A 14624-nucleotide genomic window follows, 5' to 3' on the forward strand; every position below is an offset into this window, starting at 1 on the left:
CTCAGAAAGTAAAAATTATAGAAGAAAATTATCTTTTCCTTTTCTAATATGTTTTCTCTATATTAAAATAACATGTTTTTACTGATGAGAAAAATTGATAATTGTGTTCGGTATTGGTAATTATCTTATATTACATTGGTAAGTTTTTTTTTCTTTATTTCATCCATACATAACACAGGAGGCGTCTCGCCTAGGGTCACAGAGGGCGGTTTTCATCATCTCATTCCATTTCGGCATCTTCTATCTGATACGCATCACCCAACGACTGTTTACCATACTTTTGTCATCATCATTCGGTCAACACTGGTGAAGTGAACAAACAATATCCAACTACCAAACAAAATTGCCCTTCTCAGGGCCACCAAATCATTATCAAAGAGTTTAACGTTGTAATTCTTCAAACATATCCAAAATCAACAGATAGCCTAACGGAATCCTACGTCAACTATGCGGTCGTGTCTCGGACACAACCCTCCTGTGATTTTTTTTCCAGCTTTTTAAAAAATTTGGTTGGCATCTCTGTTTGCGAATCAGTCGCGTGTTAGCTCGTATTAGCGATTTAGCTCGAAATACAAACGTGGTGCCTGCCTCACCAACACTGAGAAGGAAGGGAATACTGCAACAAATTCTCAAATTGTTTGCAACGAGTGAGAGTACAAAATATGTCTTTTGTGTTACTTTTTTTTTTGATTACATAGTCTCGCTTAAGCTGGACAGTAGTCTTCGCAGAAAAAAAACTGCGTCCGTTTACTTTACGAGCGGTCATGGGTGTCATTCCAAAATCGTTGGTTGACAATTTTCTAAATCACATTTTGGAGAATAGAGATGTCTATCTTAAAAGTTTAAAGTCACTATAATAAAAAATATAAAACAAACAATTTGTGTTCTAGTCTTGTTCCAGTCAGCGAGCAGTCTTTCCGGATACTAATGTTAAACACAGCGTTTCGCTCTATACAGGTTTGTCGATCGTCGATGCCTAATTTTCAGAGTTTGTATGGTACAAATGAAATAGGTCAGACGATTTAGATAGCGGTTTTATTTTTGTTATGCTTTAAAAATTCATAACATTATTTCTCTCGTCCACCCTATTATATGGTAAATTATTACATAATTATTTTAATGAAATTAAAATTCATTTTGTTACTTTTTTCTTTTTGCGGATTTGCCGCCGGACCAGCATTTCAAATTTACTCGCACTGCAACCAAGATTATCCATAACTGGCATGATTTGATACATAGAGCTGTTCTTCGTGATAACTTTCTGTATTGATAACGGGATAACTTTATTTTGGGTAGGCTCCACGTCTCACCAAATCAAACAAATTTTCTTCGACTAGTCTAGAGATTCATCGAAATTCGGCTTCTTAAACGCGGGGTAGTCGCAGGAAGTTGATCCCTAGAAATCATTTACTATCTCGATAAAAGGACCACTTTCCCACTTTATCGCTTCATCAACTGAATTGGATTCTGGTGGTATCCGCCACCGAGCTACCGTTGTCTGTTCTAAAATTTGGTTTACTAGAATGGACTGTAGATACTGGAATGTGAAGATGATCCGCCACAAATTTCGCCTATTGCGTGTCTAGAACACAAGCTTTTGTTACTTCGATCTGAAAATGAACGAAGATTTCAAAGATATCACCTTTAATTTGGCGAGGATAAGAAAGCAATACATTTTGGGATTCAGATCTCGGTGTTGTACTCAATCATCTGTATTGAAATGCTACGATAGTTTGCTGAGCTGTTTTTCCAGTTTCCGCCACAGGTTCAAGATACGGTACCTTGCTGTGGATGATGAACTTCGAAAGCAGCCACAACAGACCAAACAAGTTGTCTCAAAATTCAATAACATACTTTTTTCCAGAACAAATTTGTGTTTGAATTTGTATTCGAACACAGTTCCTCGCCATCACACGGTACATCGACCGGCTGTCCGTCTCAATGCTCAAAATGCAATCGTAAACGGCAATACAATGGCAGAATGGCCGACGAGCGGTTGGGGCAAAGCGTCCCCCCATCCACCCCCGAGTGTGGCCTAAGTGAACTTCTGATTATCGAACAGAGAGTGTGGGCCCCGGCGACACCCGCCATTTATGATCATTACCCATTTGGTGGTTTACGCTCGATTGGTGCGGGACTGACTCCCCCGTATTCGGACAACGCAAACACTTTAAGGATTTATTCTCTGTCCCTCAAGTTCAATTTCGCTCAGTTCCGTTTCGGTGCTTTACCGGTGTGGTGGTGGACAATGTTTCGGAAACTTGACTGACCTACTACTGACTACCGGTGGCGTGAACAACGAGGAGAACTCGGTCAGTGGCGCACGTTTTTTCGGTTACTGTCACCAACCATTAGCGGAAGTAACGGTGAAATAGAGACCTTTTAGGAGGAGTAATTTATGGTGCGCACGCTGCGGGCGGAGTGAGAATCGTCAGCTAACTTAACGACCCACACGTGTCCTGTTTGCGGAGATTTGTGTGATATTTGCTGATTCCAGTTGATTGTGCGGATGATTTATGGAACACCAGGACTGAGGTTATGAAGAACGCCAAGAAGTATGTCATTGCCGCATCGGCCCTACTTATCATTCTCGTCGGCTGTGGAGTTGCCGTGGGAAGGTAATATATATTCTCTATTCCGTTGAAATCAAAGATAAATTGGAGCCGTAATCATGCGCTCAGGCACACAGCAATGGAATGATGGACAAATTGCTGCTTATGTGGTCGGCCTCCTGTCGGGTCGCTTCGAGTGTAATCAATTTGATTTAATGTCGGTCAGTCTGTTCAAATATGTTATGATAACGGTTAAACTGAATTCATTCCCCCAAGAAGAAGACGAAGTGCCTCAACGGGAGTGCTTGTTTGTGCAATAGCATTCCCCTTTGGCCCTGCAAATCCGGCCGATTACTTCCTGATATCAATTTTAATTAGGACCAAACGGTACGACGTCGAGAATTTGCAATAATCCATGCTATGCTCTATCTCGAATCGATAGCCCTTGGCCATTCGGAGGCAGACTCCCGTCGTCGTCTCCGTCTGCTATCAGTGCCGAAGCATAATGATCTACTCGAAATTAAATCCGTTTATCTGAAGGTCAATATCGGAGCGGAGCGGAGCGAAGCTTGGCATTCTCTTCCCCTCCGGGAGTCGTTACTTTGCTTAGTAATGGAGTGATGACGGAGAAGGGCTGCTCCTTTGCCTAACCGGAGGAACAACGCGACGGAAGGAACAATTTAGGGCCCATTAATCGCACTCAACAAATTGCCAATAAAACTGTGCACCGGTTGAAAATTGTATCGCAAGATACAATGGAGCAGCTGTAAAATTTGTCATTATCTGTCGTGTACAATGGGACTTTAATGACGGCTGTAAACCTTAATTGATGTACCTTCTGATAAGGGAACGGAACGATTCGGGTATGAGGATACCGGGGTTCCGTTGGTTATTGAATCCAGAGCTATACGATAGTGGATCTTTTTTCTGTGCTAATTAATTTTAATGAGTATAAATGTTCAACGCGGAAAAATACGGTACAGAATATTCCGCCATTTACTTCTTCAATATTGCACTGAGTTACGTTAAAGGGGGGCCCAGTCTGGAAGTTCGAAAAATAATGAATTTACGTGATTCTTTTTCGAATGTTAAGAATAAAATGAAGTGTTCGGGTGTTTTTGTTATTGTTTAAGGCAGGGGTTCTCAAACTGTTTTGGGCGAGAGACCCCTTTTTCAGAATGAAGTGATACCGAAGACCCCCATGGCAAAATTTCTTTAAAAATCTCTAGTTTTTTTTTTCTTATTCATACATAATACCTATCAATTTAAAAACTTTGCGGTTGATGAAATGAGAGAATTTGACCTTATTTTCTTATTAAAATTCAACAAAATAAATATATACATGAAATTATATATTTATTTTGTTGAAATAAATATATACATGTAATCCTACATCAAAAACTATGGATGGGTTACATCTAAAATACAACCGCAAGGTTGACGTAGGACTACCGTTGGCTTAGTAGATATTTTAGTGTATTGATTAAATTATTGATTAAACCAGTGATTAAATGAAACAATTTTCTGTTCTAAGCTCTTTCCGTATATGTTTCCGGACAGTGGAATGGTACCAAAGTTGCAGCTCAGCAGAACTAAAATGAGCTATCTGATCACATACGGTATTGTGTCATATTTTTTGAATGGCATCCTTCGTTTACTAGAAAATTGCAAGGATATCGTTATCGGATTCGACGAAACGTTAAATAAAACACAAAAGCAACAGATGGATGTTAGCGTCCGTTACTGGAATGTAACGCAGGGAACAGTGGAATCCAAGTACATTGGCACAGCTTTTCTAAGCTCAACGCGTGCACTGGACTTGTTCGATGGATTGAAGAAATATTTTGAAGCTAGTTTGAAGTGGGTCAACTCGCAATTGACCTTCCCCATGTTAATTGGAGAGTAGTGAAGCAGTTGAATGAAGAAATTCGTGAAATCCGAAGCAGCCAAAACTAAGAGCTCACGAATATAGGTAGCTGCAGTTCGCAGATTTTGACAATTCATTCAAAGAAGGAATGAAAAAGACTGTTTGGAAAATTGATGAATTCCTCCAGTGCTTGTATAGCCTGTTTGAGAACGTTCCGTTAAGATGTGCGGAGTGTTCTTGAACTATTGGATCGGCTGAAGTTTTGCGGAGTAAAATGGATCGAAAACCAACCGATGGTATAAATAGCCCTTGGCATGATGCCGTACTTTAAAACCTTCGTAGCCACAGTCTAAGCACAAACAAACTTACGTTCCTAAGTACAAAGATACACATCCAGATTTCCGTAGGAGCTTTGCTGCTGTTTTCACAGCCAGTACCTTTAGAGTAGTTGCAGAGGCTTTTGAGGATAAATTGTTGAGGGCTTTTCTTAACATCAGCTGCTGCAGTTCAACCATTTATGAAGAGCTTTCAGAGTGACGAGCCTATACTGCCCATGATTGCATAGGAGACGTAATCGACAACACCATTAGTGTTGGGAAAACGCATTTTTGTTGTTTTTTGGCCTACAAGCATAACCATGCAAATTTCCGATACAATGATCTGTCCAGTTGAAGGATATTATCGGTAAAAAGAAGGCCTAGATCAATTTGCGAATTATGACATATTTTTTCCATTTGGAAAACGCTTGCGTCTATTTATGCGAACAATCAATCGTTTCAATGAACATTTGTCCGCATAGCTAGACGTAATCACCAGGTTGCTCTGTTTGTAGCGTTACTATTTACAATTCCGATAGTAGTCAAAACGTCTCCGTCGGTAGTTTCAGTTGTTATCGGATAAAATCAAAAAGGTTTGGAAGAAATTATGGGAAATATCTGGAAAAGGCGCTCTTGATTTGTTGCGAGTTTATGAAAGTACGTTTTGATAAGAACAGCAGGTTCGTGTTTTTTCAATTAATTGAATTTGTAAAGGCAATCTGCAAGTGGTTCCCATGGCCTAGTGGTAAGCGTTGCGCTTGCCAAGATGGGGCTTTGGGTTCGATTCCCGTTCGGGTCAGAAATTCTATCGTCATAGATCGATTTTCTGGCTTGCACTGGTAAAGGGGAACTGTCTAGGGGGTGGTGGGATGAGCATTGGGCATTGCCAGTACCCAAGAAAAGCCACAAAAACCCGGAAACAGCTCCTCTAAGCGAATGGACGCGGCTATGAGCGTCTTCGCCCAGTCCTGGTGGTACTCGGGACGTAAAGCAGCAGTATCACGATGGTCCTCCTGCGAGATAGTGGGGTCGGTCGCAGGCCTTGCAAGCCACACCACTAAAACACCAAGCAACGAACGATACACAAGAAAAATTGTGAATCGGGCCATGTTGTAAAGACGTTAAGCCAAAATAAATAGATAAATAGGCAATCTGCAATGTTGGTAATTTCGGCAACATGATTTACCGTTATCACGATCAATCGCACAAATATGGTAGAGTGTCAACGGTATGAGTAAATGCTGAGTATGTGGAATAATTCAATGTTTAATCCGACGAGTTGTAATGCTAAGAACCAAAATTATTTTAATTTTACTACTGATCTGATTGTTTCATTATCTACTTAAAAATTCAAATGCATAAATTAAGGTGATTATAACATTAAAAAACACAATTGCTTCTCTTTGTTCAACTTGTACAGAAAATAGTAATTATATGAGCAGCGTTTCAATGGTTTCTTATATTCATCTATTAGGAAACACTAAGTAATAAGACACCATCGTGACAGGTATGTATGGACCCTAAAAAGAATGTGATTTAAATATAGATTTAGCCTCTAGCACATAATAAAGGGTGTGTCACATCAAATTGCATCACGGAAAAAACGCTGTAGAAATTCGCCCAGTAGACTGATCCTTTTGAAAATTTTAGACAGTAAAATAAAAACTATTAAACAACTTTTGGCATTTTCCATTTTTTATACTTCGAGCCCAAGCCCGTATGCTCGTACCTTCCTCTTTACCCCGTCCATAAGGTTCTGTACAACGTCAGGTTGTAGTTTTTTTTGAACAGAAATCCATTTTCTCTTGAAGTCCGCCTCCGATTTGACAACTTTTGGGTTCTTCCGGAGGGCCTGCTTCATAATCGCCCAATATTTCTCTATTGGGCGAAGCTCCGGCGCGTTGGGCGGGTTCATTTCCATTGGCACGAAGGTGACTCCGTTGGCTTCGTACCACTCCAACACGTCCTTTGAATAGTGGCACGAAGCGAGATCCGGCCAGAAGATGGTCGGGCCGTCGTACTGCTTTAATAGTGGTAGAAAGCGCTTCTGTAGGCACTCCTTAAGGTAAACCTGCCCGTTAACCGTGCCGGTCATCACGAAGGGGGCGCTCCGCTTTCCGCAAGAGCAGATCGCTTGCCACACCATGTACTTTTTGGCAAACATGGATAGTTTCTGTATGCGAATCTCCTCCGGAACGCTGAATTTGTCCTCTGCGGAGAAGAACAACAGGCCCGGCAGCTGACGAAAGTCCGCTTTGACGTAGGTTTCGTCGTCCATTACCAGGCAATGCGGCTTCGTCAGCATTTCGGTGTACAGCTTCCGGGCTCGCGTCTTCCCCACCATGTTTTGCCTTTCGTCTCGGTTAGGAGCCTTCTGAACCTTGTATGTACACAGGCCCTCCCGCTGCTTGGTCCGCTGGACGAATGAACTTGAAAAATTCAGTTTATTGGCGACATCCCGGACCGAACTTCTCAGATCACGTCTAAACTGCTTAACTACGCGCTTGTGATCTTTTTCACTGACGGAGCATCCATTTTTGCCGTTCTTCACCTTCCGGTCGATGGTTAGGTTCTCGAAGTATCGTTTTAGTACTCTGCTGACCGTGGATTGGACGATTCCCAGCATCTTACCGATGTCCCGATGTGACAACTCCGGATTCTCGAAATGAGTGCACAGGATTAATTCACGACGCTCTTTTTCGTTCGACGACATTTTTCCAAATTTACGAAAAATTGACAGTGAAGCATGGCCAACGTGATCTATACACTCTTATCTGATTTTAAAGCAAAAGCTGAAGATATAATTCCTAAAAATTAAATTTCTACAACGTTTTTTCCGTGATGCAATTTGATGTGACACACCCTTTACTGACAATTGTTGATTTTCGAACGATGTATGAAAGCTGTATGGAACTTCATCTGCTATGCGGACAAACAGTAACGGAAACGTTTTTTCTAAATTGCTCAAATGTTTTCGAAAAAAAAAAGTTTGTTTGCATGTTGAGTAAACGTATTAAATTGTGTAGGATGCGAAACAGCGAAAAAGTCGATTTTGTTCATTTTGTCATTTACGTCTCCTATACAAACATGGGCAGTATAGCACCTTTTCTATTCGAACTGACGAACCCTTTCAAACCAGTAATCCCTTATAAACGTCGATCTTTCCGATGATTCGTTTCTGATAAGCAGCGACTGAAATTGAATTAGGATTCGCTGTAAAAGTTGCAATCAACGGTGTTGTGGAAACAATCAAGTTTATGAGATAAATATCTTGATTTTTGACAGAACTGTAAAGAGTACTACATTTAATTTCTCCGAAAAATTAAGGAACGATCACCTTTGTCGTATCCACGACAAAGACACGACACGATATATTTCTTGTATCCAGCGTTTATTGTTTGCAAAACAGCGCATGAATTTCGCTCTTGAACATTTCGTCCAGAAAAATAGAATCAGTGGTACCGTGGCGAACAAAACTAAACAGGAATTCCTCGAGTTTTGTGATACTTTTGGATCGTGCGATATGCTAAAAAACTATCGTCGAAAAGAAGAACGTTTGGTTTTTTTTGTGGGTGAAGAAACTCATAGGTGCAGCGGGAAAATAATATACAAACTTGTCTGACTTTGTCAAAGTGATCCTCATTCTGCCGCATGGCAATGCTACATTGGAGCGAGGTCCTCCATGAACAAGGTATGTTTGGTGGTTAACCAAAATGATCCGAGTTTGGTAGCTCATCGCATTGTTCACAATGAATTCATCTTATTTTGCAAACAACTTGTAACCTAAGTGCAAGCTTGTTATGTTTGTTTGGACTTGAATGTGATCATGGCTTCATTCGTTCTACTTAAATATAAGTCATTATTGTAACAAATTGCTTCACGTAATACAACTTATACAGTGTCATGAAATTTTCAAATGAGAACAAGTATTAATTAATAGGGGTCGATTTTCGACCTCTTCGACCCCCAAAATCAATTTTCGTTTGTATCGACCCCTTGGAAACCGAGATCGACCCCACTTTGAGAAACCCTGGTTTAAGGTATATTTGAAGATGTGTTCACTATTTTCTGAGTACACGAATAATGATTATTACGCTGTTGAAAGCTGGATGGGTAGATGCTGTCGGAAAATCGATACCTTGCTAATGGTATCAGTTCTGAAGCAACGGGGTGTTGCAGAACGAATTCCAATGAATATCTTGAAACTAGGACAATACCCAAACCGTTACATAGGGGGTTCTTGAAAATTGGAAAATTTGCCAAAATGGCGGTAATTTTTGTTAAAAATAAGTTATTTTTCACGAAAAATCACTGTTTAGAGCCTCATAAAAAAAATTGATATCAAAAAACGACTATGTAACGCTTAAGATAATTAATTTTTACATACTGAGAATGAATTTCAGCCGAATCGGTCGAGTAGATCCTGAGATATTGATACCACCAGCTGAACAAACATGATTTCGAGAAAAACGCGCTTAAAACTTCGTACAGCAATACTGTATTCCTTTGATGTGACCTCATACTATTGGCTGCAACACTCCAACGAAAACAAATAGCGAAATACTTCTAGGACAACATGCCCTTAGGATGCCCTTAGACATGAGCTTTCCAAAAATGAAAAAAAAAGTTTTTTTTTAAACTTTCCAGAACGGTGTTCGTTTGTTCACATCATTGCGTCCCGAATCGTTATTCACGCTTGCAAATAAAATCCCGCAACATTTGCTCGTGAGTTGGCTAAACTGTTGAATTATCTCAAATTCACGCTGTGTAACGTTGCGATCACTGTAGTGGTAATTCTCGCTGTTGAGAAGAACCGTTTAGTCCAAATGGCCATTCAAAAGGTTTTATTAAAATCCGACGATCAAAAATTTGCTACTAAAAGGAGAATTCAAGAGCAAACCAAGTGGAAGATTGGACTCTAGTCACTTAAAACATGTTAATTTGCAAAATAATAACTCAAAAGCGAAAAATAACACTTCTCTGATTTTCGGATATATTATGTAAAAAACCTCAGCTTTACAGAAAAAATATAAAAAATATAACGCCCTCTATCTTTAACCGAGAAAACTTTGAAAAACTAACACAATCAATAATTCCAAAAACGAAAATCCGGATTTTTCGCAGAAGTAATATTATTTCAAAGTATGCTAACTCATTAGCTTCAATTTGATATGTCGATCATCCAAATCGGTTCAGTAGCTCAAAAGTTATGGATTTTTTGTAGTGGAAAAAAGGAGGAAAAATTGATTTTTCGGACCATCATACCTTAAAAAAATGAAGAATCATACCTCCAAAAAAACAAAAAAAAAATTGCATCTTTGATATCGGGATATATTATGTACAAAATCCTCAGCTTTTAAGAAAAAAAATATATCGCGCCCTCTAGTCCAAAGCCATGAAAACAATAACAAAAAACTAACAACAATCAATAATTACTAAAATAAAATCCATTTATTTGTAATTTCAATATAATTAAAGGCTATTAAAGGCTTATTGGCTTCAATTTGATATATCGATCATCTGAATTGGTTCACTGGTTCAAAAGTTATGAATTTTTGAAAACTTATGGAAAAAAGTGGAAAAAATTATTTTTTTGGACCATCCTAAAATGGAAATGGGCACACTAATAAAAAAAAAATAAAAAAATACAGGTCGAATATTTTGAGATAAAAAACAAAATAACCATTTTTTACGAAAATCTGAGAACCACTATATCGGTTTGGCATGGAATGGCTGCTATGTAAAATAGTAACACATTTTTTCGCAAATTGTGTAAATATAAAGCCTGTCCACGTTAAATTTCGGACACTTTCCTTCAGTGTAGTTTATGAAGTATTTCGCTAATCAATGAAATATTTCACTTACATGACAGCTGAAACCCTCCTCTTTATTTCGATGTCCAACATGTTTTGCATTCTTCTTCAGTTTGGCAAAAGGGCGTCGAATCAAGTGGAAGTACGCAAACGCATTTTGTGCGAACGGCAGCAAAATCCAACACTGTCGGTACGCGATCTCGACAAAAAGCTAAAACTGCCGTGTTTAGTGTGTGCAAATCATTTGACCAGCGCTCAACTGTGGATCAGAAGGTTGGAAGCGGAACAAATCGAAAAGTATGCTCCCGACAGATGGACCGAAAGGTGGTTGCTATTATTGAGAAACATCCCAACCTTTCAGTTAGAAATGTGGCTCGAAAGTTTGGAAAATCAAAATCATATGTACAAAAAATGAAGCAGAGGCATGGACTGAAGGCGTACAAAGTGAAAAAGGTGCCCAAACGTGATGATAAGCAAAATTTCACTGTAAAAAGCCGTGCTTAGGTGCTCTACACCCAGTTTTCGCAAAAATGTTCATGCACCATAATGGACGATGAAACTCATGTTCTCGAAGACTTCAAACAGCTTCCGGGTGTTGCTTTTTATACTGCAATGTGAAGGAAGCAGTCTAAATTCCCCAAAAAGTACTTGGTTTGACAGGCCATATGCAGTTGTGGCCGAAAATCCAAATCTTTCGTCTCTACCGGCACTATCAACAAAGATGTCTACAAGAAGGAATGTCTCCAGAAGCGGTTGCTACCATTCATAAGAAGCCATGACTCTCCAGCGTTGTTATGGCCAGATTTGGCCTCTTGTCCCTATGCAAAATCCATCCTGGAATGGTATAATGCACATGAGGTCAAATATGTGCCAAAAACAGCAAATCCACCGAACTGTCCAAAACTTCGCCCAGTGGAAAAGTACTGGGCTCTGATTAAACGAAAACTATTCGAAACTAAGAAGAAAACGAATTGCATTAATGATTTCAAGAGGACATGGAAAAGCGTCGCCGCCAGCATATCTGAGGATACTGTACGGATGTTCCCAAGAAAGTTCGTGAATTTTACAGACAACGTAATCAACATCGAAGTAAGCTTTCCTTGTTTTAGATATAAGTCTATTTTACTGAAATAAATAATCGGTTTTGTTGTATTACGTGAATTTTTGTTTTACTGGCATCATCTTGGTGCCCGAAATTTAACGTGGACAGGCTTTATGTGATCGTCCGGGAAAAAGGAGTCTTAGGGTGAATTTTTCGATTTTGAGTTTCCCCAGTCTACACAGCAAACATTATATCTGCAAATAGTAAATTAAATTGAATTATCTTTGAGGACCACCCAAAACGCAATCCGATTTTCGTTCCAGGGCTCTGAACGGCTACGATGAGTATATGTTTGACGATACCCCCAAAACGATGGAGGAGATCCTCACGGAGATACGCAGCCTCTTGCAGAGTCATTCTCTGGCGGCTTATATTGTCCCCTCGGTTGATGCTCACAACGTAAGGGTTTTATTTTCAAACTCAAACATTCTCTGATCAATTTCTTCAACCCCACAGAGTGAATACATCTCCGGGCACGATCGACGGCTTGAGTACGTGACAAATTTCACCGGTTCCGCCGGCACCGCCATCATCACGCTGAACGCAGGCTTGCTGTGGACGGACTCACGCTATCACTTGCAGGCGGAGAAACAGCTCGATCCCGCCTACTGGACGCTTATGAAGCAGGGTTCGGTGGGCGTGCCATCGATTGATCGATGGTTGCTGGATAACCTTCCAGTCGAGTCTAAGGTGGCAACGGATCCGTTCCTGATCACCTCGACCGAGTTCGAACGGCTGTCCGGAGTTCTTTCTGCGGGAGGTATTCGGTTGATGATACTCGAGCGGAATCCCGTGGATGCCATTTGGAACAATCGACCACCGCAGAGCAATGGGTCGTTGATTCCCTTGGATATAAAATTCTCCGGTAAGAAGGATTTTTATGGTCATGGCAGGTGGGGGATAATTTTGAAAGCATCTCTTTTTAGGGAAGCGAGCGTCCGAGAAGATCGCCGATCTTCGCAAGGATCTGGAGACCCACAAAGCCGCGGCCATTGTGATCAACGCACTGGATGATGTTGCGTGTATGTAAGATTTGTCCTGACTTGTTGATCGACAACACACCCAAACAAAACTCATATATTTCTCACTCCAAAGGGCTTCTTAACCTTCGCGGATCGGATATTCTGCACACACCGGTCTTCTTTGCGTACGTTATTGTATCCAACGAGCATATATATTTGTTCACCAATCCGGATCGGATAACCGAAACAATCTTGGAACATTTTCGAACTGAGGGGGTTCGGGTCCGCATCCGCAACTACGAAGACATCCTCGACGGCATTGCGAAGCAAGTGCGGAGCGGTGGCCATCTGATCATCTCCACGGCGTGCAGTTTTGCTATTTACACCGAGATTCCTGCTGAGCAGCGAATTCAGGTCTACAGCATCGTGGCCAACCGAAAGGCCGTGAAGAACGCTGTGGAAGCGGAAGGTATGCGAAGGACTCACATTCGGGATGGCGCTGCCATCATCCGGTATCTCCACTGGCTCGAGGAGAATGTTGACTCGGGGAACGTGACCGAGCTGTCCGGAGCGGCAAAGCTGGCCGAGTTTCGCAGTGTTCAGGAGAACTTCGTAGACTTGAGCTTTACGGCGATCAGTGCGTTTGGTTCGAATGGGGCTATCGTGCACTACAGTCCCACCGAAGAAACGGATACGCTGATCACCCGGGATAGCGTATATCTGATCGATTCCGGTGGGCAGTACTTCGATGGAACTACGGATACCACAAGATCCGTGCATATGGGTGAGCCAACGGACTTCCAGAAGGAGGCTTTCACCCGAGTTTTGAAAGGTTTCCTCAGTTTTGGGGCTGCTGTTTTCCCCAACAAAACTTCGGGTGCCTTCTTCGACGCCATGGCCCGTCGTGCACTGTGGGATGTTGGTTTGGACTATGGCCACGGGACGGGTCACGGCGTGGGATCCTTCCTTGGGGTTCACGAGTATCCACCCTCGATTGGGTCAACCAGCGTCAGTCAAGGTTTGGTGGAAAATATGTTCACTTCCAATGAACCCGGTTACTACGAAGCCGAGAAGTTCGGTATTCGGCTGGAGGACGTCGTTCAGGTAGTACAAGCCGACGTTCCTCATGATTTTGGGGGGCGGGGGGCACTTACGTTCTACACCAACACGCTCGTTCCGCTGCAGACGAAATTGATGGATTTGGGGCTGATGAGTGAACCGGAGGTTGAGCTCGTCAACAGGTACCACGAGAGGGTGCTGAAGGAAGTCGGACCGCTACTGCTGGAACAGGATGCGAACGATGCGTATATTTGGCTGGTCAAACAAACACAAGCTATTGTTAAAATTTAACGGTAGTAAAGCTTTTAGGGTGGTGTGAAAGGTTACGCGAAGCGTTTGTTACAATGTATCCGAACGTTCCTGGGTTTGGTTGTCCCGCTGTGTCATGACTCTCATCGTTGATGTTGAACAAATCACTGGGAACAAATCATTGCCTAATTTTTTGACGTAGGTCTTTCAGTAATGATACCAAATCGGAAATTAGGGCACGTTTCTATGAAATAGAAATAGCAAATTCAGCGTTCGCTCTATGGACAATGTGGATAGAGAAAATATTGCAATTCAAGCTCTACTCGTTTTCAATTTATTGAGCATAAACGAGCTGTTCGTGATTTCATAGCATTCCCGTTTCATCAGTTATCAAGTTTGAGACCAGACGGTAGAGAGGTTTTCCAAATGGCCACAGTCTCGATCCAGCTAGCAGTCAACCGTCATTCTCAATGTTGTTGTCAGATTCAACTATTTAGCTCGATACAAAGAAAGAATGAAACAGTGGTGCAATTGTTCGGTGGAACCGAATTTAAAGCCGTATGGATTTTTCACATCTGTTTTTCTGCATCTGTACTGCGGTGTATGTATAAAACTTCGAAATCCGCTATCAAAATCTAAATCGTGGTATCTTCTGTCCACGTTCTAACGAAGAGGCAGTCATCCCGAAACCGCCATCTCAGTT

General features: G+C 41.3%; 1 protein-coding gene across 1 annotated transcript; it reads left to right on the forward strand.

The window, feature by feature from the left end:
- The first annotated feature begins 2124 nt into the window (after window positions 1–2124).
- On the forward strand, window positions 2125–13998 carry LOC129773381 (xaa-Pro aminopeptidase ApepP-like). Its single transcript, XM_055776982.1, has 5 exons — window positions 2125–2618; window positions 11915–12050; window positions 12108–12516; window positions 12578–12673; window positions 12747–13998. The coding sequence occupies exons 1-5, from the start codon at window positions 2539–2541 to the stop codon at window positions 13961–13963; spliced, it is 1938 nt and encodes a 645-aa protein (XP_055632957.1). The 5' UTR covers window positions 2125–2538; the 3' UTR covers window positions 13964–13998.
- The last annotated feature ends 626 nt before the right edge of the window (window positions 13999–14624 follow it).

This window comes from Toxorhynchites rutilus, chromosome 1 (assembly GCF_029784135.1).
Source record: "Toxorhynchites rutilus septentrionalis strain SRP chromosome 1, ASM2978413v1, whole genome shotgun sequence".
NCBI classification, from domain to species: domain Eukaryota; kingdom Metazoa; phylum Arthropoda; class Insecta; order Diptera; family Culicidae; genus Toxorhynchites; species Toxorhynchites rutilus.

What these genes read in the sequence shown, in the direction of transcription:
- LOC129773381 (XM_055776982.1), top strand. Translation starts at nt 2,539, where the DNA reads ATGAAGAACGCCAAGAAGTATGTCATTGCCGCATCGGCCCTACTTATC. An exon ending in CTTGGATATAAAATTCTCCG is followed by an intron (nt 12,517 to 12,577) that starts GTAAGAAGGATT and finishes ATCTCTTTTTAG; the next exon opens with GGAAGCGAGCGTCCGAGAAG. An exon ending in CGCACTGGATGATGTTGCGT is followed by an intron (nt 12,674 to 12,746) that starts GTATGTAAGATT and finishes CTCACTCCAAAG; the next exon opens with GGCTTCTTAACCTTCGCGGA.